General features: G+C 37.2%; 1 protein-coding gene across 1 annotated transcript in view; it reads right to left on the reverse strand.

Annotated features, from left to right (window-relative positions):
* Window positions 1-25,669, reverse strand: part of LOC113069916 (A disintegrin and metalloproteinase with thrombospondin motifs 10-like) — a 49,320-nt gene that overhangs the window by 3,582 nt on the left and 20,069 nt on the right. Inside the window, exons 11-24 of the mRNA XM_026243035.1 lie at window positions 25,476-25,617; window positions 23,488-23,595; window positions 20,896-21,041; window positions 19,973-20,036; window positions 19,622-19,724; window positions 14,629-14,762; window positions 11,884-12,007; window positions 9,553-9,633; window positions 3,935-4,098; window positions 3,330-3,456; window positions 1,740-1,869; window positions 1,008-1,212; window positions 647-823; window positions 157-316 (exon numbers count right to left, since the gene is read on the reverse strand). Coding sequence (XP_026098820.1) covers window positions 157-316; window positions 647-823; window positions 1,008-1,212; window positions 1,740-1,869; window positions 3,330-3,456; window positions 3,935-4,098; window positions 9,553-9,633; window positions 11,884-12,007; window positions 14,629-14,762; window positions 19,622-19,724; window positions 19,973-20,036; window positions 20,896-21,041; window positions 23,488-23,595; window positions 25,476-25,617 — 1,865 coding nt within the window. The remainder of the gene's footprint in view (window positions 1-156; window positions 317-646; window positions 824-1,007; window positions 1,213-1,739; window positions 1,870-3,329; window positions 3,457-3,934; window positions 4,099-9,552; window positions 9,634-11,883; window positions 12,008-14,628; window positions 14,763-19,621; window positions 19,725-19,972; window positions 20,037-20,895; window positions 21,042-23,487; window positions 23,596-25,475; window positions 25,618-25,669) is intronic.

The following is a 25,669-nucleotide window of genomic DNA, read 5'->3' on the forward strand; positions in this document are numbered from 1 at the left end:
TAAAAGAGCAATCCACTGGGGGCAATATTTGCCAAAAATACTTCAGTATTCTTTCCAACATACTATGATTTGGAAATACTAATTATAATAGTATATATGACCAGTGGTCAGCTAATTGGGATGCAAAGTGCATCTGCTTGTCCTTTAACTTCTAACCTTCAGGGTTCTCTGTAGGGCCATTATCATCACACTTGCTCTTGCACTGCTGCATGGAGGTGGGACGAAGTGTCTCAGGGCACTCGTTAGATGGCTGGCCAGTGTATGACAGACACTGTACGGAACGAATCTCTTGACCCATACCGCACATAGCCGAACACTGGAACACACACAAAAACACACCCAAACAGGACAGGAACATGTAAAAAACAACAAAACGTTTTTTCGAACCTCACATATCTGGACTCAACCATTTTCATTTTGAATTCCTGTACTTTTTTATATGTCTGACATCACAGTTCAGCACATCCATTTTGGAAATAATGAGAACATTAGGTGTATTCAATTAAAAGGAGAACATTCTTGCCATTCACAGCGATTCAAGGCATAATCTAATTTTGCTTACACATTAAACACCTACATCAGATGATATAAGTGCTTGTGATGAAATCACTAAGTGACAATCTCAAAGCTTTAAATGATCTCTCACCTCTCCCCAGGGTCCTGTAACCCACCGAGGTGGTGGACAACGGTTTATGTTGCAGCGCACCCTGGTGGTCGGGCGGCTTTGTTTCAAGCACTCTGACTCTGGCAACGTTTCACCGTTCTCTCCACTTCTGCACAAAATCTCTCTGTACCTGAAACCTGGACCACAGATAGGAGTACACTGCAAAAGATACATGATAACAAAGAGACAATACCAAATTACACCAAAGGTTGAAGTAAGATTTTCTAATTGAACCTGAAAAATAAGACACCCTGGCTGAATGCTAGTTGGTCAGACTAGTTCTTAAGACACAGTCTTAACATAGAGTCTAAGTTTATGCAACTGGACCCAGATGTTTCTCTACCTCAGACCAGTCCAGGGCATGCCATTCTGGTGGGCAGGTGTGGTTGTTGCATGATTCAGTGATGGAAGGCTGTGGCGGGGTGCAGACCACGTCATCCAGGACTTTCTCCTCTGTTACCGAGCTCTTTCTTTTACACAGCACTTCCCGCGTCCGCACTCCTCCGTTACAGCTCCGACTGCAATCTGACCAGTCTCCTGTCAACCACCTGACAGATACACAGATACCAGAATATCAGGCATTGATGGCATGTTGCATTACATTGGTCAGGAACACCAAAGACATTATGTGAAGTCTTGTGCATGTACAGTACACCAGGAAATAAACAAATTTGAAAAAAGTTTACCATTTAAACAATTTAAAAACAAAAAATATAAAATATAAAAATATAAATAATGGAAAATGATGTGCTATTAAAATGAAAAAACATACAAATATGCTTATGAATATTTATTAGCATATGTGAATGCGGAAGAGTGATTTGCATATTATAGTTAATTGCACTGACTGGCTAATCGGTGGTCCTTCAATGATGTCTGGAAAGCAGCAGGAAACATTAGCATTTTCTATAAATCTGATGTGGCCATATGCATCCAAGACCATTTTTGAATGTGGATTGCATGATCAAATCACCACAAGTTTCCATAGGCATCCCATTTGCACCTATATTTAGCATGGAGCATATATGATCAGGATGGATAATGCCACACACACAAAATCATACAGAACACCCACGTTGGAGGGCAGGGCTCCAAGTTGCAGGGTCTTTTCTTGTCTTTAGGCTTGTTTTTCTTGTCGCAGAAGTGGTTGTACACCACAGAGAGATCGGCTTGTTTCTTGCACACTACCTGCTGGACTTGCACCCCTGTGACAAAGAGAAGAGTCTTTGTTGTATAAATCACAGTAGATTACCATAAACTCTAATCATACAAACATGAAGCTTTGATGTCAGTGCTGTTTCATTTTTGTTATGTGTAAATACACAATCACTGTGAAGTTATTATGGTATGATGGTTGTGCCAGTTTTGTTGAACACTATGGCTCTGTTCAAAAATCTAGTGAACAGCCTTGTTGCTTACCACCTAAATAGACAGCTGCCCTCTAAAGCAGCATTCTAAATGAAATGGAACCTTAGAAGGTCACTGAATTGGTGACCAATATCAGAATTATGGCCCAATACAAATTATTTTATTTCAGATTTTTTACAGGCAAAAAAAAAAAAAAAAAAAAATATTGGCTGGTGTTTTTTATTATATCCTTTTTTTTATACACTACCATTTAAAAGTTTTGGGGTCAGTAAAATTTTTCTAAATCTTTTATTCTACCTTTTATTATATTTAAGTGATAATGACCGGAGTTATGGCTGTCATCATAACAATAAAATGCATTTTAAAATATCTAAAATTAAAAAACATTTACTTAAAACTTGAATAATATTTCACAAAATTTTACTATATTTTTTAACAAGTACAGTAAATGCAGTCTTGGTGAACTTCTATCAAAAACAAATCACTTAAAAAGAAAGATAAGTAAAAAGTTTTTAATTGCTACAAGTGAAATTAGGCATTACAAAAATATTACTACAGCATAGTAAATAATTTGAGATCTGCTCAAAAAAAATTACATTTAGTAGTGTTATGAAATTAGTGTTTTTGAAAATGAACTTTTGAGTGTTACATGAAGGCAAAGATAATCTAAATGTAAAAATAGATAAAATGGCCATGCATAATTAATTTTTTCATTGTTTGTTGACTTATATCCAATATGGACCAATAGGTACCAAAATATTGTATAACATATGGTACCAATATACTGTGTATTACTGTGTCATTTTGGATTTATTTTAATGCATTATGTCTTCTCCATTATGATTGTTAACTAAAAACCTTCATGATGCCTTAGAATTCTCCCTACAAGGCAGCTCACTAGAGTCTATGTTTTCGACAGGAAATTAGTTCTGAGTCATAGCTATTAGTTTCTTATCAGGAAGTCAAATACGGGTCACTAACTCACAAAGCATAAATGCAAGAAAAATAGGGAAAGAGTTTGAGGATAGGAAGGGACATCAAAGCGGGGATTCTTGGTGTATACAGTCGATGTAATAGTTTTTTTCATAGGCTTTCAAACGGTTCACACATATCCTAATGGCAGACATGGGAAACTGACATTGTTTGTTTGAACAGTGTTGGAGAGCTTGACTTTCTTATGCATTTAGTAGTCACTGTGAATGTGTACACAATTCAGTTTCTTTGAGGAAAACCTTGCAATGCCACTTCCAAGTGTGACTGATTTCATAATGTGTGTCAGTAAACAGAAAACAGTCACCTCCTGCACACAGCGCAGAGCAGCGGGACCAGGATGTATAATGCCAGGCGTAACTGCTCAGGGGATCTCTGTTGACAGGTGGGTTAAAACGGTAATGTATCCCAGGATTTTCCTCACGGACCAACACCTGCAACACACCACACAACAGTAGACTGAACTGACTTATCCAGGCAGAAAACACTATGATTTCAAGCATTTAGCATTTTCATGAATTTGGATTTTTAATGAAATCAAATAAATGTTTTTTTTTTTTTTTTTTGCAGATTTTACAAAAACTACCCATCTTCTATTGCTAGGTCAAGTGGATAGTCTAAACTCACAACAATGCTGTTATGTCGGTTGATCAAGATGCTCAAAAAACTAAAACAAAAGAAATGCATTGTTTACACTTTTTGGGGAAATTTACCTGCAAATAGCTAACTGACTGATCTCTAAGCATATTAAACTGGGATAGGAGAAATGTATTTATGAAAAATATAGAAAAAATGACACACTTCAGCTTTGAATAACAATTCAACACTTGTCTAAATTCTGGGATATCTGTACCAAACCCAGCAATGCATAAGTATCATGCTTGAACAAATGACCCAGCATCTCTGAGTTACCATGACGATCAGGGTCATGTTGGTGGGTCCAAGTGCTTCCAGGGTCTCCGGTTCATTGGCAGGTCGGCGGTAGTGGAAGGTGGTTCCCGCAATTTCAAAGCGTCTTGGCGTGTCGATGGTCAGCTTGCTGTTGATGAAGTACTGATCCCCTTTGCTCTTCAACACTATGGTATGGAAAATGTTCATGATTAATGGGCCTCAAAACACAAGACTCGATATGGACACTGAACACTGTGCCAAAAGAGGTTTTACACTTGTAAAAGGAAGTTGGAACTACTATGGTGCCAAGAGTATAAAATGTTTTATTTATTTATTTATTTTTTATTGACAACAAGCAACCAATAAATAAAGTTAGGGAGCCCCTAAGAGCACTGGCAAAATAGGGAAAATATGAGATAGGAGGAAATGTATAGTGCTTTTCCAGAGAAACTCTGCTTCGCTTGCAAAAGCCCTGAAATTTAGTTTTTTCTCCAATCTTAAAGTATTCCCATCAACAGTTTTGTGTTCGCTCTTCAAACTTCAGCATTCATTCTCATAACTTTTGCTTTCGCTCTCTCTAAACTTCAGCATTCGTTCTCAAAACTTTTACTTTCGCTCTCTAAACTTCAGCATTTGTTCTCAAAACTTCAGCATTCGCTCTCAAAAATTTTGCTTTCGCTCTCTAAACTTCAGCATTCGCTCTCAAAACTTTTGCTTTTGCTCTCTAAACTTCAGCATTCATTCTCAAAACTTCAGCATTCGCTCTCAAAACGTTTGCTTTCGCTCTTTAAACTCCAGTATTCGTTCTCAAAACTTCAGCATTCACTCTCAAAACGTTTGCTTTCGCTCTTTAAACTTCAGCATTCGCTCTCAAAACTTCAGCATTCGCTCTCAAAACGTTTGCTTTCGCTCTCTAAACTTCAGCATTCGCTCTCAAAACTTTTGCTTTCGCTCTCTAAACGTTTGCTTTCGCTCTTTAACCCTTTAGGCGCCAGAGGTTTTTTCCTAAAACGTTCGATTTTGACATCTTAATTTCAAAAGGCTATATCTTAAAATTTATAAAAGATAGAGACTTTCTGTCAATTATAAAAATATTAAGGATGACCCAATGTTTATGTAGGGATTTTATTTCCCCATCTAATTTGCATACTATGACGTCATATGGGGTGGTCATCTTGAATTATAGAATTTTCATGAAAAGTCACATGTTTAAATGAAAAAATGGAGCACTTCTTTCCCCAAAAAATGTCCCTCACCTTCTGTGTGCTATATTGCACAATACTGAATGCTCAGGTAAATAGTAAGCAGTAAACAAACTGTGCAAATCATTACTAATAAATGGTAGAAACAAACCGAATGCATGTAGCGGTTGGGATTTTCAATTTACTACATGCAGCAGGCACTCTGATTCCATGTATGGGGCACATATATATTATTCATATGACACACAAACACAAGTAGACAAGACCTGATTAGTTCAAAAGCTATGCCCCGTGTCACATCGCCTCTGCATCTGCTATGAGCAGCGCGGCCCGATCTGCCTCGCTCACGCGCCGAGTGTGCACAGCTCGGACTACTGTCAGTGTCATTGCGACTCCCACCTTGCCTCCTAACTGTCCTATGAATACTTCGACCTCGTCTAACATACCCAGTGGCATTAGACAAAGTCTCCACTACAATACTGTCGCCGCGATTGCGGAGAGGTGCGGTCAGAAGACAAATATACATGTCTAGCGTGGTAAAAATCTCCCGCCTCGTCCCCGCAACAAAAACTTGCCTGCTAATTTCGCGATGAACACTCCGACCCTGGCAAACATTGTTCACACCTCTGACATTTGGCAAATGACCATTTATTTACATTGGGCAAAGGATTCACCGTTTGTGCTTGGTGTAGGGCTATCTACTTTCACTTTCAGTATGACCGTCATCTTCTGAATGCAGATATTCCCCTTCAGATCAGTGTCCGCGAATAAAAGTTCCAACACCTCATTGCGGCTTTATTGAAGCTTTATTGATGCCACTAGATAATAATAATAATGAAAATAATAATAATCTAATGCCAATACACGCTGACGTTGACAATATTGTTCAGATAAAATGGCCCTCACAAGCTCCGCTTTTTTTCGCACTGATTCAATGCACTCTATCTCGAAGATTTTGTATAGGAGCATGACGTTTTTTTCAGTCAGAGATTAATTATTACATGTCTGCTATCTAGTGCAAGGGAGGTTGCATTAAATTTGACACCCTATTTGACAAAATCGGCCGTTTTATTCAGTGCCGCATCTTGTCGAGAAAACTCGACCGTGGCGCCAAGAGGGTTAAACTTCAGCATTCGCTCTCAAAACTTTTGCTTTCGCTCTCTAAACTTCAGCATTCGCTCTCAAAACTTTTGCTTTCGCTCTCTAAACTTCAGCATTCGTCCTCAAAACTTCAGCATTCGCTCTCAAAACTTTTGCTTACGCTCTCTAAACTTCAGCATTAGCTCTCAAAACTTCAGCATTAGCTCTCAAAACTTCAGCATTCGTTCTCAAAACTTCAGCATTCGCTCTCAAAACTTTTGCTTACACTCTCTAAACTTCAGCATTCGCTCTCAAAACTTTTGCTTACGCTCTCTAAACTTCAGCATTAGCTCTCAAAACTTTTGCTTTCGCTCTTTAAACTTCAGCATTCACTCTCAAAACTTTTGCTTACGCTCTCTAAACTTCAGCATTCCCTCTCAAAACTTTTGCTTTCGCTCTCTAAACTTCAGCATTCACTCTCAAAACTTTTGCTTTCGCTCTCTAAACTTCAGCATTCATTCTCAAAACTTTTGCTTTCGCTCTTTAAACTTCAGCATTCGTTCTCAAAACTTTTGCTTTCGCTCTTTAAACTTCAGCATTCATTCTCAAAACTTTTGCTTTCGCTCTCTAAACTTCAGCATTCACTCTCAAAACTTTTGCTTTCGCTCTCTAAACTTCAGCATTCGCTCTCAAAACTTTTGCTTTCGCTCTTTAAACTTCAGCATTCGCTCTCAAAACTTTTGCTTTCGCTCTCTAAACTTCAGCATTCGTTCTCAAAACTTCAGCATTCGCTCTCAAAACTTTTACTTACGCTCTTTAAACTTCAGCATTCGTTCTCAAAACTTTTGCTTTCGCTCTCTAAACTTCAGCATTCGCTCTCAAAACTTTTGCTTTCGCTCTCTAAACTTCAGCATTTGCTCTCAAAACTTTTGCTTTCGCTCTTTAAACTTCAGCATTCCCTCTCAAAACTTTTGCTTTCGCTCTTTAAACTTCAGCATTCGCTCTCAAACTTTTGCTTTCGCTCTCTAAACTTCAGCATTCGTTCTCAAAACTTTTGCTTTCGCTCTCTAAACTTCAGCATTCCCTCTCAAAACTTTTGCTTTCGCTCTTTAAACTTCAGCATTCGCTCTCAAAACTTTTTCTTTCGCTCTTTAAACTTCAGCATTCGCTCTCAAAACTTTTTCTTTCGCTCTCTAAACTTCAGCATTCCCTCTCAAAACTTTTGCTTTCGCTCTTTAAACTTCAGCATTCGCTCTCAAAACTTTTGCTTTCGCTCTTTAAACTTCAGCATTCGCTCTCAAAACTTTTGCTTTCGCTCTTTAAACTTCAGCATTCGCTCTCAAAACTTTTGCTTTCGCTCTTTAAACTTCAGCATTCGCTCTCTAAACTTTTGCTTTCGCTCTTTAAACTTCAGCATTCCCTCTAAAAACTTTTGCTTTCTAAACTTCAGCATTCCCTCTCAAAACTTTTGCTTTCTAAACTTCAGCATTCTCTCTCAAAACTTTTGCTTTTGCTCTCTAAACTTCAGCATTCGCTCTCTAAACTTTTGCTTTCGCTCTTTAAACTTCAGCATTCCCTCTAAAAACTTTTGCTTTCTAAACTTCAGCATTCCCTCTCAAAACTTTTGCTTTAACTTCAGCATTCTCTCAAACTTTGCTTCTAAACTTCAGCATTCTCTCTCAAAACTTTTGCTTTCGCTCTCTAAACTTCAGCATTCGCTCTCAAAACTTTTGCTTTCTCTCTTTAAACTTCAGCATTCGCTCTCAAAACTTTTGCTTTCTAAACCTCAGCATTCCCTCTCAAAACTTTTGCTTTTGCTCTCTAAACTTCTGCATTAGCTCTCAAAACTTTTGCTTTCGCTCTTTATACTTCAGCATTCGCTCTCAAAACTTTTGCTTTTGCTCTCTAAACTTCAGCATTCCCTCTCAAAACTTTTGCTTTCTAAACTTCAGCATTCGCTCTCAAAAATTTTGCTTTTGCTCTCTAAACTTCTGCATTACCTCTCAAAACTTTTGCTTTCGCTCTTTATACTTCAGCATTCGCTCTCAAAACTTTTGCTTTCGCTCTCTAAACTACAGCATTCATTCTCAAAACTTTTGCTTTCGCTCTCTAAACTTCAGCATTCCCTCTCAAAACTTTTGCTTTTGCTCTCTAAACTTCAGCATTCGCTCTCAAAACTTTTGCTTTTGCTCTCTAAACTTCTGCATTAGCTCTCAAAACTTTTGCTTTCGCTCTTTATACTTCAGCATTCGCTCTCAAAACTTTTGCTTTCGCTCTCTAAACTTCAGCATTCATTCTCAAAACTTTTGCTTTCCATCTCTAAACTTCAGCATTCACTCTCAAAACTTTTGCTTACGCTCTGTAAACTTCACCATTCATTCTCAAAACTTGCGTTTGGTTTTTAAACTTCAGCATTTGCTCTCAAATGCTTGTGTTCTGCTGAGAAATTAAAGCTCTAGCATAAGTTCTGCCGGGAAGAGTCAATTGTTAGCGTCACATATTACCTTCTCAATTTTCTTATGAGCAAACAGAAAACTAATGATGTAAATAATATGAGATGGCAGGAAACCACATTTATGTTCTTCCGAAAGCAAGTGCAATATTTATCTGGGTAATGCAACACGTTTGTAAGCAAATGCAAAACCTGTAATAAAAAATAATGAGATGAGAGGAAAAACTATATTTCTACAATTCTGCAAGCAATCTAAAACTTTCTTGGAGGAATGCATAAGTTCTGTGTGCAAACACAAAAGCACCAACATTTTATTTTTAAAGATATTTACTCTCTCTTGCTTTCAACATTCTGTTCATTGTGATCTGTCTTTTTTTAGAATCTTTTTTTTTTTTTTTTTTTTTTTTACATTGCTTTGCATTTTGCTGCAGTCAGTGCTATATTGTATGGCCATTTTGGTGTGCATTCATTGATTGATTAATTGATAATTTGTCCTCCCATCTCATATTCTTTCCCCAAATCATATTATGCACATTGTACAGTCACAAAACACTTCACTTTGACTGACATTAACTGCCAATATTTTCACAAAATGGCATGCAGTTATTAAATCAGGTAGTGTATTTATTGTGTATAACCAAATTATCTCATAAATCACATTTTAAACGAGGTTTTACAAATGCATATTGTACAATTTTGAAACCTGACTATCTAGGTTTAATTACTAATCAGGGTGAAATATGAACAATATAACCTAGGATATATCCAATATAACCAAGATAACCTGGGATAAATGGCCATGGATTAACAATTTAAAAATGTGAAAAGGTTGTTTCACAGTGTTTTAGTTCTGCTTCCCAGAAGAGGCTCACATTTGAGTCAAACCATGAAAAATTGTGTCTCACCCAAGTAATTTTGAGAGACATTGAGCTCTTGGATGTGTATGAATACAGATCCTTTGGGGATCCTGACCACCTCCTCATAACCTAAGAGAGAACACAGACACAGAAACAAATACATTCATTCACAGCAAAAGAACAATGCTGTTAGTGGTGCTTCACTGAGAGTGACTGTGATGGGATATGCAGAGGTTTGAGATTACAACTGAATTCCTGGGCAAAGTTCCTCAGTTCTGCTGCCCAACACACAATGTGTTTAAGGCCAGATTCCACCACAGGCCTGCAAACAACTCCAGCTTCTGACCAAAGAGCAAAAAAAAAAAAATTTTCACTAATTTTTCAACCCACTGCCACTGACATAGATTTTGTTGTGAACAGTCAGGAGATGATGAGTGTAGAAATCTATTGATTCTGGTTCTGAATACTCTTAACAATTTGGTTAAGTCCATGTGAACTGGAAGTTGCAAACGACAGCTATTCAAAATGGTATTTTATTTTTTCTGTGCATCTATGTACTTCACTCTAAGTTTGAAGATTTAAACTTCTGCCAACTCTAATTTGTAAACACAATTTTAAAAGGTGCTGTAAAAATAACGTTTTACTTGTCTGTAACTGTAATTCCTGTACCCTTAAACTGCTTTTGGCTTCCATCTCCATCTTTCCTTTTCTTCTATGGTGAGCTGATTTTCATTTTGTTCTTGACAACATGACTCAATGACTTCTCGTGCCTGTTCAGCGTCAAAACATACCGCAAAGCAATTTGATTATTTTTTTAGAGAGGGTGGAGGGTTTTAAATATTAAAAAACAACTTGCAACACATTTGTATTTTTATTTTATTATTTTTTTTACAGTGAAATGCACTAAATTACTTATAGAAGAAGAAACCCTTTCCACATTTTCACCCGAATTAACTACAGTCTCAAAATGCATTAAATTGACTTTAATGTTTTCCAGTTCATGACTTCAACAGCTAACTAGGAAGCGTGTTTAATAACAACTTTCTGGAAACAGGGTAAGAAAGTGCTAACTGGAGAACAGGAAAGCTGAATTATCAGGGGCTTCAAAGAGGTTGGTGTGTGCCACTGAAGGAAGGAGAAACAGTCTCTCTCAAGTTCACTTGGACTTCTGGGTTAGATCCAGGCCTCAAAATACTCCCCAGACACCAGAGGAACTTGCCAAGGCTGCTCCTAGTACCTCAATGCATGTCACACACACACACACACACACACACACACACATTTCTGAGGTTTGGGGGGTGGAGGTACAGTTAACAAGAGAAACATGTGCATTTGCAGTCTTCACTTAACTATTAACAGAAAAAAATACACTATCCATCTTCTCAAGAACCGTAAGGGGAAATTCACAAATAAATTTGTGCCTCATGATAGCGTTGTGTTTTTAACACATGCTGTCTGTATCGTTTTAACCCCTGAAAATCAAGTAATGTCACTATCGCTACTGCAAAATAAGTCCTTTTTACAATTTGCATTGTCTCGTGCTTAAAAATACACCCAGGCTATAGAAAACAAACCATTAGGTGACAATAACATTTAAATGACTTCTGCTACCATGATCTCTAGAAAATGGTCACAACAATCCCTTTTAAACAACCCTTTCTACGGGCGGTAATAGTGATACTTTAAAGTTAACATGAATTCCTGTACACAACAATAATGTGACAAATTTCTGACTGAGACATCATAATTAATGGAAAATCAAAAATATAGGCTGGAACCTGTTTTTATCAATTCCTGACAGAAATAAAAAAGTAGTAGGAGTCAGGCCTGCATGAGTCATGGTGTGACTAAAACAATGGCTGAATATCTTTTGACTTGATTAATGCAATCTTAAATGAAGTCAACAAACAAGCAAAAATGACTCTGAGTAAAAGCAAGTTTTTATTTCTGATGATTTACAGTGGATTAGATTCCCTATTAGATTCCCTAATGTTAACCTAAACATCAATGAGTGAACTGTGCTTTAATCTGTACAATGGCACAGAAATAAAATACTTTAGCTCTACTTAAAGCTGAGAGGAATAATAATTTAGCACCCAACTCCGTGTTGAACTGAGCTTTAGTTCAGCATTAGGGGATCATATTTTAACACAAACTGTAAATCCACACTCCACCTCTGTCAAGAGACAAACTCTTTTACTGAATCTATTCTATCACTATAAAACATTATTTCACAAGACTGTTCTTCTGAAATGGAATTGTCTGTGGAAACTTTTCAACGCCCAGGTCCTCAGTGAGATAAACGGTATTTCAGTAATGTTTCTTTTGCACATATTGTTACAAATGGTTCCAGTTGAAACTGAAGTGCACACTTAGTACCTCCTTCAGACAGGGAGTCATTGAAGACCCCCTCGATGACCTGGCAGCTGCTCCCATCTCCTCCACAAATGCGACAGCGATCTTCCCGAACATCCGAGCCAAGGATCCGGTCACAGCCCACATGCTGCAAATGCACACACATATTTAGAGAGGTCAGAGATCAAGGCAAAGGTCACAAGATTTACCGGCAAAAAGGAATGTAAAATGTGCAGATATTACACTAAATACATACATATATTTGCTTCATTGTCTGTGCAAATATTTAAATTATAATCTTTATATTATACTTTAATTTACCTGAAGTTATTATCAATCATATCTTTCTAGCAACATTTTGAATGTAGAACAAATACTCTGCTTACAAAAGATGTCTTTTTTCAATTATGTATATGGAGTAATTAGGCATACTGTATCACTATACAAATGAACACTTGTATGGAGCTATTTTTCACGCTCTATTTAATCAATTATGCTTAATATGAAAATGATCAACTTCACATCATTCACAGTCAAATATTGCATTGCCATGTGCTCTGCAAAAAATATTTAATACTTGAACTGAAAATGGCAGAACCATAAGACAGCTGTGTATTGAATAATTTATTCATTCAAAAACACACAAACAAAAATTATTCTAATATTTTAGTCAACAGTATGTATTATGCATTAAGACTTCATGAACAAGGATAAAGCATATGTTCAGATTTTCACACAATAAGTGATTTTATTGTGCTTTTGCATTCTTTTTGAAGCTTGAAAGCTTGAGTTTCTAATCACTGTGATTGCATGGAGAGAGAAAAATCAGTAATTCTTCAAAATTCACTCCTATTCATTTCTATTTATTCATATTATTATCCATAATACTTTAAAATGTTCATAATCAGTAAAAATGTCTACTCCGACTTAACCGGCCTTTATTCTTTTTCATATTTTATTATTTAATTTTATTATGATGTGTTATTGTATCTATGTGTGCACTAGAAGCTTCATTACCAAGCAAGCAGTTGGCAATAAAGATCTTTCTGATTCTGATTCTACTATGTATCTTTTTTCTATTCCACAGAGGAAAGTAAGTCAAGGGCTCAAATGGTGTTAAAACATTTAACTAATCACATGTATTAACATGTTACTTTTTGACAGCCCTAATAGAAATATCAAGGTTTGACGTATGATCTCAAGCGTAATCCCATAATTCAAAAGATAACAATTCATTTTCACTGACAAGTTTCCTCAAAGTGGCCAAATCTGCACACAATCCAGACCATTCAAGAAGAAACTGAGGAGTCTCTGCTGTCAGTATGTAAAAGGTAACACACAAAATGAACTCTAGCAACCGGCAGACCTGCAAACTGCTTGACACTTTCCAAATCCAGGCCTGCGTAACTTCCCAAAAATCCCACGAAAGTGCCAAAGACTTTTGTTGACCTGGCCTAGATTCCATAACCTGCAAATGTGTGACCTATTTTCTCACAACAACAATGGTTATTCAATGGCTGCTTGAAGGGGGTTGGACATGTCCTCTGCTGGACCAAATAGAGCCGAGCTGTGGGACAGGTTATTATATTGGTTATACAGGCTGTTTTTAATGTCTTGTTATTCAAAGCTCTTGCTTTCATAATCAAACCCTTATTGTATGGAAGCTACGCCATCATGAGTTTGCAAACACTACTTTTATTTCTCACCATGCTGTTCTTTGATTTTTTATATGCACCATAAATAAGAAAGCAGAGTAACGAGTGAGGGAAGGAGACAGAGAAAGAGGAAGAGAGCAGGGAAGGAAAGAAATGGAGAAAGAGTGAGAGCTGACGGCAGGGAGGGAGAAGTTTCTGTGATCATGTTCAGCTGTGTGTACTGAAGACAGATGGATCTGGGGGGTCACAGAGTTCTTGCGGCATTCAGAGCAGAGCAGAACGGGGCTGGATTGAACTGAACTGTTGATAAAAACAACCACTGGTCTAGACAACAGTGCAAAGATAAACCAGCCCAACTCATTCCAAAGGCGCACATGCAGCATGTCCTGTGCAGTAAATCAAAACAAAACCGAAAATAAAGTACACTACAGTTTGCATTGTGAAACATGCTAATAAACAACATATTTTAAGCCACTTTCACACTTTGTTTGATTGTTTGCTCCAAACCAGAGTTCAGTTCCAGCTGGATGTACAGTCGCATTGTACTGTTGGGTTAGAAGAGACCATCATCAAAGAAAACAACACCTTGAGTTTACCATAGTAACTAGCTAATGGTTCCAATGAGTACATGCCAACTTTAATGTTTTTTCATGTTGTTGTTGCTTTAAATTGTCCATCATACAGAACAGCACTTGCATTAAAGCCCAGTGGATGTTTTAGCAAAGATCATTTATTTTAGGTGCCACTACATGTGTTTATTGTAGAGCCCTGAAGCTATAGCAAATCACTTTCACACCAGCCAAACGATACTGAAACGCAGATGTCTATAAAGCTTTAGCATTAAAGCATCCTTAACAGTTAGTAAAAAATGGGGCGAGATGCAATGGAGTCTGGACAGCTCAGATCTCTAATTAAATCCAGGATGCTCCACATTACTATGATAATGTGTTGAGAGATTGGTGAATCTTTGTATCAAGAGGGACTTTTTTGCTCTTCTGTTCTGTCTCTTGCTTTGGCAGAAGTTCAAAGCCACAAACAACAACTGGAAAAGCATATTGTATCAAAATAGATAGAGATACGTATACATGAAGAAAAGAGTGTATGAATGTCTCACCTTACACTCGCCATTAACACAAACGTCCAGAGAGTCATCCCTGCAAGGTGTGCCATCCACCACAGCTGGAGCGCGCTCAGTGTAGAAGTTATAGCCCTCTGCCAGGCAGTTCAGAGAACATGACTTCACTCCACCTGCAGCCAAAACATGCAAAACATCATACCTCAACAATCATGAGCCATTTAGTCAGAAACATACTTTTTACATACTTTAAAAAAAGGGTTGGCAGATACTCAGTAATACATGGAGTTTCTCAAAAATGTTGTGCAAAATAAATGTGCAACAATTTATATATACCATAGAATATACAAATGAAGCTAGTCTAATCTGACTGAGATATCCTCAGGAGCATCACAGGGCATCATAAAATCTACAAAGAAATGTAATATGACACACTGTAAGTAATGCCAATGCCATTAAGCATGCATTCACAGAACTGACTCCTCACGTGTTATGCATTGTTAACTTTACAACATAACACAACGTCAAAACAAACCTGAAAACAAACTGCTGGCAAATTTGGTCTGTGGTTTAATGCGCCTCCAACAATGGAGACATGTGAATGGCATGTGATATTTAATGGAGCCAAACAGAGCTTTAGAACTATACTAACTCTGCGGGATGTCCACCAGCAATCTTTAGAGTTTCATGGCTGCATATGGTATTTTAATGAGCTTGTGAGGTTTATGTTAGTTAGTTTCTTCTTTCACTGATTTTACATACTTGAGAAGAACATTTTGGGAACATTTCAGATGACTTGCTTATAGATAAAGCAGCTGAAACGCTTTCTACACACACTTTGTTCCCCTGTCTTCTCTGTAAAAGCCCTATAAATTTGAGAACACGATGGAGAGAAAAACAGCCTCTCCCAGCATATTCGCTAAAACACAAAGAAGAAATCATGCAACTCACCAGATGGGTGAGGAAAGGAGAGTAAGAGGAGACTGATGGCCTTTGAGGCCTGTATGAAAAAATTGCAAATCAAAAGTCTGGGGTCTTCTTGTAAGAATCTCTTAAACCCAGGCTGTATTTACTTAATCAAAAATGCAGTAAAAACAGTAATATTTTTTTCCTTCTAAATGTAGTGTTTTACTGTGAATTTTCCCATTCTTACAGACATCCCTGGAAAGTTTGTAGTTCGGTTGGATTTTCCAAAAGCAAGTAGTAAAACAATACACAAGTTACTAAAGTTACTTGACTTTTGTTTCATGATCTTGATTGCTGTTTACTCCATTAGAACATGCACCATTTGGATTAATACTGAATTGTAAATATAAAACAAAGAAAAATTATAGGGCCATTCACTATAAACAACATTTAGTTTAAAGGAAAGCATACAATTTAAAGTGAAAGTAAAACCAGCAGCCTGTGTGAAATGTCTGTCTCTCATACTGAACCAATACAAATGAGTGTGTGCATTGGGCTTGATTTGCTTGCTTGATATTAACTGCATTATATAAGTCACTTTAGAATATATGTTGCAGCACATTTCAAATGATAAAAAAACATGACTTATATTTCAGAAAAAATGTTCATCGCTGTTACCAAATTTACTGAGCCACTGCAGTGGAGCAGCTCTCATGTGCACTATTAAATTAAACATGATATAGCAATAAACACAGCAATAAAATGTACAATGAAAGTTACAAAAGCTTGTGCAATACATTTTAACGGCCATGATTAAGTGTGAAAATAACTGACGGATAAATCTATTTGCTAAATGTAGCCAGTTAACATGATTCATATTCTTTTGGTTTCTGTATCCAATATTTTTTTTGAATAACAAATGCAGTGAACGTACATTGGTAAGTACCCAAAATAAAAGTACTGGTGTCGGACTTGTTCTAAAAAAAACGGTATAAGAGAATCCCTAATTTGCATGATTTAAAAAAAAACCTTTAAAATGTTGCTTTTTTAGGACATGGCATCTAATACTTCAAATGCTCCATTCTCTTTCATTCCGTCATGTTCTGTACAGTTGTTTTTGAAAGCAAGAATGCATTTTATATAAATGCTCCCTAAGAAATTATTAGATTAGTTTAACTAAGTTATCCATTCATTAAAGAAAAATACAGTTTTGCAGGTATTTAAAGTACAAGATGAAAAAAGACATGAAAGGTGGTAAAGAGGGAGCAAAAGAACAAAGAGGAACATGCTGTACTCACACACTATATTCTTCATTGGTAGTGTGACAGAACAAGGAATTAAATGACTCCTAATCCCACTCTGACTGGAACCAGTACGTCATTTTGTCCCTACTCTACACCTCCTTTATATTATGCTTGACAGGATGGTGGGCCTGAACCTGTTCCCCATGTCTGTGCCTGGCAGCAGTGGTGTTGAATCTCACTTTGGCTACCTAAGAGCCGTTTGCCTTATCAGTAGGATCACATCTACTGGTCTTCACGTTAAATAATAACTCTTCCACTAAATGTGTTTTAGAAACCTATGGAGGGTGTTTTTTTGAGCTGATGGCCAATTTTCTGTTAGTGTTGGACTAATCTGATAAGGTCCTGGGTGACTGTGAAAACATATACTGAAGCAGGCTTACGATGGAAACTGCACATCCCATGAGACTTTGCTCTGGAAGGGCATAGGTATATTTTTGAGGTGGCTAGAAGAGGGCTTCACTGGAGTGTAAGTCATTTCAGGATGTACTGGTGAGAGACAGTGTACAGCCAAGGCATGATTAATTAAATAATGTATCTCAAAATGTAATGCGCTTGACCTACAAGTGCAGGTACAGGCTACATTTACAAGCACCCACCATGCAATTAAGGCAGTACTGCAATTAAGATGGAGCTCATGCAAACATAACCCTTTGATTATGATAGTGTGATTATTAAACTACAAATCACTTAAATCACTTCTTTCTTACCAACCTCAATTTTTTTGAACAATAGTGGTCATGCAAACATATCAATTTTTTTACACAAAATTTTATAAAAAATGCTAAACACTCCGAATTAAACATCATGCAAGGCCATATGACCACAATGTAGCATACTACTGTTTGCACTGCATAGTGCTAGTTACACATATTACTAAAAATATAGTAAATAAACACAAACTGACTAACAACAAAAAGCAGAAGATAGAAAGAAATTATTCACGATAGAGAGAGACAAATCAAGTCAACTAATAATTAAATGTGCAACAGATGTTAGTCAGTTTGTTTTTATTTACTATATTTTTTGTAATACGCAGTGCAAACAATAGTATGCTACATTCTACTAAGTGAAATGTTTACTGCATATAGTTATTAAAATATAGCAGGCAATTTACAGTATAAAAACAACATGAAAGGCCCACATAGACAGACAAAACAAAGAAATCAATGCTAGAAGTGAAAAGAAAATCACAAGGAAGATGACAGTGTGAACACAGAGAGAGTACAGATCTAAGGCCTATATGCTACCTGACCCTGCAGCAGAGTAAAACATCAGTCTGGCACTTATTTTAACAGCTGGAAGGGATTTCCATTGTAAAATCAGCTGACTTGATGAAAGCAGTGCTTGTAGCCTGCAGTGGGCTTCTCTCTGTAAGCCATTATGTTATTGGAGGGGCAGATTAAAGGCAGTTATGTCCTTGACGGCCAGCTTTACACTCATCAAAAGCAGAAACTTAAACTGGGGATTCTGGGAAGTTGGCAGTCCGGGGGCCCGGCATATGGATGCCAGACTGTTATCTGCAGTTTCTTTCTCTCTCTAATTATCTCTCTCTCACATCTGTGCTGGAATCGAGCCAGTGCAGTGATTGGTTTTTTGGAGCATGGTGGTCCAGTCCTAATATCTAAACCACCATCCAAAGCCCTAAACAGTCTTAAACAACAACAACTGAGAACTTAAACATCCCCAAGAGATCACGTGCTTCTGTTCAGTTCTCAGTACAGACATTTGTATTAGTTCAAGGGATGCACCAATATGACATCATAACTATTTATATTTTGAATCTAACTTTAGATATCAATCTATATTTTGTAAGAATGAAAAAATAAGACTCCCCTTAATAGTCCACGGCTGTAGACCACAAATTATTCAAAATTATGAGGGAGCTCACATCCCCAAAAACCACATCACCAAAAATATAATAATAATAATATTAGCGAATTTTCAAATAGACATTATCTTTATTAACAAACTGCATATCTAAAGTTAAAACAACTACATTCTCACCTGAAAAATTATAAAAACTATATTCTGTAGCACATATACAGCATTATTATTTTTTTAATGATATTGGATTTGTGTGTCCGCCATGCCATTCACTGTGAGAAATACTCACTACTACTACTCTCAAGTATTAATCTTAGTATGAAATTATATTAAAAATGTATGAAATTTTATTAAAATCTAAAGTTGTATCGGTTAATGGTAAATGGACTGCATTTATATAGCGCTTTCAACAGACCCATGGCCATCAAAAGTGCTTTACAAGTTGCCTCACATTCACCCATACACTGACGGCGGTGTGTATCAGCCATGCAAGGAACCATCCAGCTCGTCGGGAGCAGCTGGGGTTAGGTGTCTTGCTCAAGGACACCTCGACACTTTGTCAGGTGGAGACAGGGTTTGAACCACCAACCTTCCGGTTTGTAGACAACCTACATGAACCACTGATCCTCTGCCACCGCCGAATATTATTTAATTAATGCATTAATTAACATTAACTAATGGGACTGTATTGTGAAGTATTTTAAAAATCATAAAGGCTTAGTGTAAACATTTACTGTAATTCTATTGTGTTTAACAAAAGTTATGCCAACTAGAAATAATGTAGGGTCCCATGAATATAATTTGTATTTAATTTACTGACCTATTTTACATATCAGTAAAATAGGTCACATTTATAGGACAATACCAATTTTGTAAGACTTAAAGTGCATTTACCGTAGAACTGTAGCAGTTAAAAACAGGCTAATCGAAGTGACATAAATCAAAGCAGCACAACCAGTATGTCTCGGAATAGGTGCTATAAAGGGCTGTGTACTTACCGCCCCTGTATGGCTTCCAGGTGTAGAATTTCCCCCGGAAGGGAACACTGTCAAAATCCGAGCACTGAATCTGTCGAAAATCCTGAGATCCGGATGGGCACTCCTAATCCACACACAATTCAGTCAGTCCGTGAATATAGTGGAGCATGGCATCTGAGAATCCTTTTTATCTAATAATGAGTAAGTCTACACATTCAGTTGTTTAATATTTTGCCCAATGCACCAGTCTTCAGTGGTCAACTAATGTAGAGTAGCACAATTCATCCACAAACAAACCAAAGTTCTAGTAATTATTTGAAGAAAACGTCAGACAGATGAAGTCAGTAAGTGATGTTCAGGTATCAAACTCACATCAATGTTGCAGGATCTGAAACGCTTCCTCTCTCCCAGACAATATTTTCCTCCAACTGTTGGCCTGCATCCATACAAAGACAGGCATAAGATACATCTGAGTGTAATTTCAATGTAGCTCTCAATTACAAAATCATTCTGCTCAAGTTCATTTCAGCCAGACATCTTCTGACTTTCTGTTAGTTTTTCCAATTTTCCATGGCATGTTGACAGACTAGGTTCACTGAGTACAACAGGCTGAGAGTAAGAACATTATGAATCATACAAATCACTCATATACACTTTTATTCAATGTTACAATAAAGTTTGAGGTGGGTACGTTTTTTTATGATTTTAAAAGATGTATCTTATGCTCAACAAGGCTTCACTGAAACAAAAACACAGAAAAACTGTAATATTGTGAAGCATTATTACAATTTAAAAATAAAGTTTAAAATGTAATTTATTTATATTTGAAATATGTCTTAACTGTCACCTTTAAACAGTGTACTGTGTCCTTGCTGGGTAAAAGTATTAATTTCTTATTTAAAAAAAAAAAACTTCTGAACAGAATTTTATACTGTATACATAAAATACTTGGAAGTCCAACTACACTGCACATAATAATGTATCCCATAATGCAACACGATAGATTGGCCTTCAATTTCCAACGTGATAGATGAACCATAAGTAATGTCAACTCATTTTGACCAATTATTAGATTTTTTACGATGCTGTAACTGGATGCCCCACATACATTATAATGAGCTAATATGACAATGTAGGAAAATCAAATAATGCCTATTTTTTCCATTTACTATTTTAAAAAAATCTTTGAACATTGTCCTTCACACAGTGTAGCATATGACCATTGTCATTGAATAATGCAACTAATGATCTGTCCAAAAAAAACAGTGTTAATCAATCATATGAGCCTGACTGACCTGGGGCTGTCACAATGGCGAATAGAGGATGCGACTCCGCCCCCACAGGTGCGACTACACTCCTCCCATGGCGACCAGTGGCCCCACCCACCATCTACCCCCTCCGGACGTGTTCCATATGGCACACACACTCTTTTGTAGCACCACTAATGAGAAAATAGTAAGAAAACAGTATAAAACAGTATATATGGCAGTGTTCTGCTATTCCTGGCATGCAGGGGTGCTGTTAAGGGGGCTGCAGAATGTGCCAGGCATATGGACCCAGGAAACTAGGGGGCCAAAATAAAAATAAAAATATTTTGTCCTCTTTTTTTTTTTTTTTCTTTAACAGAAAAATACATTTAGCCAATTTGACGTACCGTAGGCTGTTATTTAGACAGCCACATCTCTGACATCTATAGAGCTCTGCATTTCTGCCAGAGCCTGACAAGCCCCTGTTTATTTACACCCCTTTAGGGCTGGGCTTCAGGAAAAATTTTACATCATAGCTCAGATGCAGGTGGTCTGTTTTATGCTTCTCCTTATTTTATTTGATTTTCTTTTATTTTAGACATTTATGTCAATTATGCTGGTGGATACAACATGAGACCATGCTACCACGACTGTCAAAACCGGCTTGCACTGTGTTTATTTTTCCCTCCAGCAGCAGCAGCGAGTGTGCCTTTGGCGCAGCTGGAAGAGTTAGGGTATAGAAAAAATGGAGGACTGGCTTTAAATTACGGCCGCCCCTGACCAGAGATGAATTACTTAAATTTTAAACCATAATAAGCTTTTAATATTTAGACTAGCCTATTTTGCATTTAAGTGCACATAATAGGCTAAAGCTTCCCGCAAAGCCCCAGCAAAAGTACTTACCATGAATGTGTCTGATGGAAATGGCAAGGAGATATTTGAATTATACTTTTTAACAATCTAGTGTTTTCTGAATTTCTTTTTGCTTCAAAGATGAAGCTGACAGTCATGATTCACCATCTCCTCAATGGAAGTTACTTTAGAGAGAAATGCATCTTTATGGATTACATAATGAAAGAGATTTTGTTTTCACTTTGAATTATTTCGTATTAAAGTAGTAATTGAAAGCTTTCTATAGATATATTTATCATGTCTGTGAGGCAAGTTTTTGTTTCATTTTTGTGAAGCACTCCTGTTCAAGCCCGAGATGGAAAAAAAGCGAATCCTGTTTGTTTTCTTCATTTTACAAAAGTACAACGTTTTGTTGATATTATGATTGCACACAAATAAAAGTAAGTCCTTTACATGGTGTATTACACTTTACTTTATGAGCAAAAATGACAACATTAAGTTGCTTCTACTGTTATTAGGAAAAAAATGCAAGTGATAGTGCAGAATGGAGCATAAAATGTACTGCAAAGCACGCTTTAGCTTCCATTCTTCGCATAAATTTTTGGATCAAGGCCCTAATCATGTCTTGAACATTGGGGCGGACCAAAATTTGGGGATCAGTAAGTTTCTTACCAAAAATAACTCTGTGAAATATTATTACAATTTAAAATAAAAGTTTTATGTTTCAGAAATCATTCTTATGCTGATTTATAATTAATGTTGAAAACAGTTATGCTGCTTAATTTTTTTGTGGGGGGGGGGCTGTGATTTCAGCATTTATTGATAAATAACGAGTTCAAAAGAACAGTGTTTATTCAAAATAGAAGTGTTGTGTTGCAATATGCACTACTATTCAAAAGTGTGTGGTCTTTCTCATGTATTTCTTTATGATTTTTTAAACAATTTTAAAGCTGATACTACTTTGTTTATTAAAAGGTAACAAAGCAAAGCGTACGTTTTTTACGAGGTGGCTGATAGTTTGTATGACCTCACTCGCACGATTTTATATGATTTGTCTAAACGAGTGTGGTCGTATAAATTAGCCACCTCCTAAAATATGCACGAATTGCCGTGAGATCTGGTTGCAAGGGGTCAGAGAATGCGGGACTCTGGGTGCGGGACTGTAGATGCAGCAGGCTCCGAGTCTGCAGCTTCATACTACTCTGCGGAGCTTGCCCAGGTTCGGGCTCAGAGTCAGCAGAAGTGCGGACCGAGGGCGCACGGCCGCAAGGGGAGCGCTCATTTTTTTAGGTTAAACATTGATATATGTTTGAAGTGTTTTATATCATAGATTTTATTTTAGAAAAGTCGTGTTATTTGAGAAGACTAATAATCAAACTGAATTAAATCAAACGTGATTAACTGCCGATGTCTGTTATTAATTAATAAAACAATAGAAAATTGAATTGAACAAACAAGAAATGTTCCAAACGTATTTCTCAATGAATTTAATAAAGAAACGAAAAAATATATAACCAATTTGACATAAAAAAAGAAAAAAAACTATTTTACTGGCTGCAACAGCAGCTTGTGCAATGTGGAAGCGAGAGAGGGAAAAAGACACGGGCTCCAGTCGGACCCTGGCCAAGAATTTAGTTAATCTGTCGGACAATTTATTTATAGTTTCTTTTTTTTTTCTTATTGAGCGTCAAACAAAAACACTTTCATCTGAAGAGAAAACCTAAATTTCGGTTTCCATACCTCCCTTAAAACTAAAGCTAGCATGTTCTCAGAAATCCTTGTGCTTACCCCTTTTTCGATGGTGCTGGTCTGACAGATGGTGCCCTCGGCTGCTGGGATACTACTGGTGATGCAGCGATTCCCTTTACTCATGCACCAAAGCTCACTGCACACTTCCTGAGCACACACACACAACCCACTAAACAAAACTAAAGATAATGCGGACAACACTAGGGTGGCCATACGCGCCATTTTTACGGGACACGTCCTGCCCAGGATTTTGCTTTGTTTCCTGTTTTTTACTGACTGGGGTAATGATGGAAAGTTAGCTTGACCAATAACTTACAGACATTGTACATAATCGACCGATCATGGCGATTGTGAAGGTGGGATCTGCAGAGAGCGGTACAGATTACAGTAGATGTGTTCGTTCGTTAGACTTGAAGCAGCGCTGCGCAGATCGATCGGTGCTTTACATCAAAGTACCGTGAGAGCGATTCGAAAGAATAAAGAGCGTCTGCTCTATGATGTCATACACCAATCAGTCTGTGCAGCGCCTACAGGCAAAACTTGGATATTTTAGGCAATATAGAAATCCTGTCCAGGACATGTCCTGTAAAAATAGCACGTATGGTCACCCTAGGAAAAAACAGACCTTGAGAAACAGTCATGAGACTGAAGAAATGTATGGAATGAGCAGAAATTGTAAATTTCTTCAACAAACAACGTCTTCTGATGTGGATGCTAATGTGTTCTGAGCATTTTAAGCATGTTGTAGCTATACAATGGTACTCTTTTTGTTTCGGATGTAGATCAGATGTCCCCACAAATGTAAGGAACACACTACACTTCATACCTAATAACTTTTCCTGCACCGGTATCCAATAAAGCAGTCGATACCTAAAGCTTTACTCAACGAGAGCAGACATAGCACACTATACAGACTGAGCTCTGAGCTCCATTGTAGGTTTGTGGAGGTGTAAGGTTCAAGCTTGGCTGGCAGAAAATAGAGCCGCAAACCAAAGAGAAGCAAACTTTTGACCAAAAGTGGTTTTGGACAAAAGTGGCAGAATGCCAGTGTCTGAAGTCTTAAGGGGAGCAAAAAGATGGATTATTACAGCCAGCGAAAGGTAGAACGACCATCTGGTGAAGATTTACAGAGAGACAGAGACAGAGATAAAGAGTGCGCTAAATGATTTACAGTGGGGATAAATGCAACCTGGATAGGACCATAACCCATAATTCATCTGTGCAAAGACTCTACTTGAGCATAGATGTCTTACTGTAGGACGGTTATATACTTCTAAATGAGATGTTTTAAAAAGTAAAATATAATTTTACAGAAAAAATAAATAAATTATATATATATATATATATATATATATATATATATATAGTATAGACCAAAAGTTTGGACACACCTTCTCATTCAAAGAGTTTTCTTTATTTTCATGACTATGAAAATTGTAGAGTCACACTGAAGGCATCAAGGGCTATTTGACGAAGAAGGAGAGTGATGGGGTGCTGCGCCTCCACAGTCACTGGACCTGAACCCAATCGAGATGGTTTAGGGGTGAGCTGGACCACAGACAGAAGGCAAAAAGGCCAACAAGTGCTAAGTATCTCTCGGGGAACTCCTTCAAGACTGTTGGAAGACCATTTCAGGTGACGACCTCTTGAAGCTCATCAAGAGAATGCCAAGAGTGTGCAAAGCAGTAATCAAAGCAAAAGGTGGCTACTTTGGAGAACCTAGAATATGACATATTTTCAGTTGTTTCACACTTTTTTGTTATGTATATAATCCACATGTGTTAATTCATAGTTTTGATGCCTTCAGTGTGAATCTACAATTTTCATAGTCATGAAAATAAAGAAGACTCTTTGAATGAGAAGGTGACCCCAAACATTTGAAAGATTGATCAGAAAAAAACATGGTATTTTCATGGTACCATTGTCAAAAATCATGCTCATCTGCATTTTTAATAGATGATGATGATGACAGAATTTTCTTTCTTGGTTGAAGAACTGTTGTCGATTACACTGAATGATGCAAGTACCCCGTATTTACACTGACGAGACTTCACTCCATACTGAAAGCGGCACTGCTCATCTGCATCATAGGCTTGACCAGGGGCTGTGGTGGGGTAAACAAAATCCTGCTTGGGGGGAACATTGTTCAGACAGGAACCCATGCCAGAGCTAAGAAACAATCAGAAAGAAAACATAACGGGTGTGTGAGAAATGATGGAAG

Source organism: Carassius auratus, unplaced genomic scaffold (assembly GCF_003368295.1).
Source record: "Carassius auratus strain Wakin unplaced genomic scaffold, ASM336829v1 scaf_tig00002576, whole genome shotgun sequence".
In the NCBI taxonomy this organism is placed as follows: domain Eukaryota; kingdom Metazoa; phylum Chordata; class Actinopteri; order Cypriniformes; family Cyprinidae; genus Carassius; species Carassius auratus.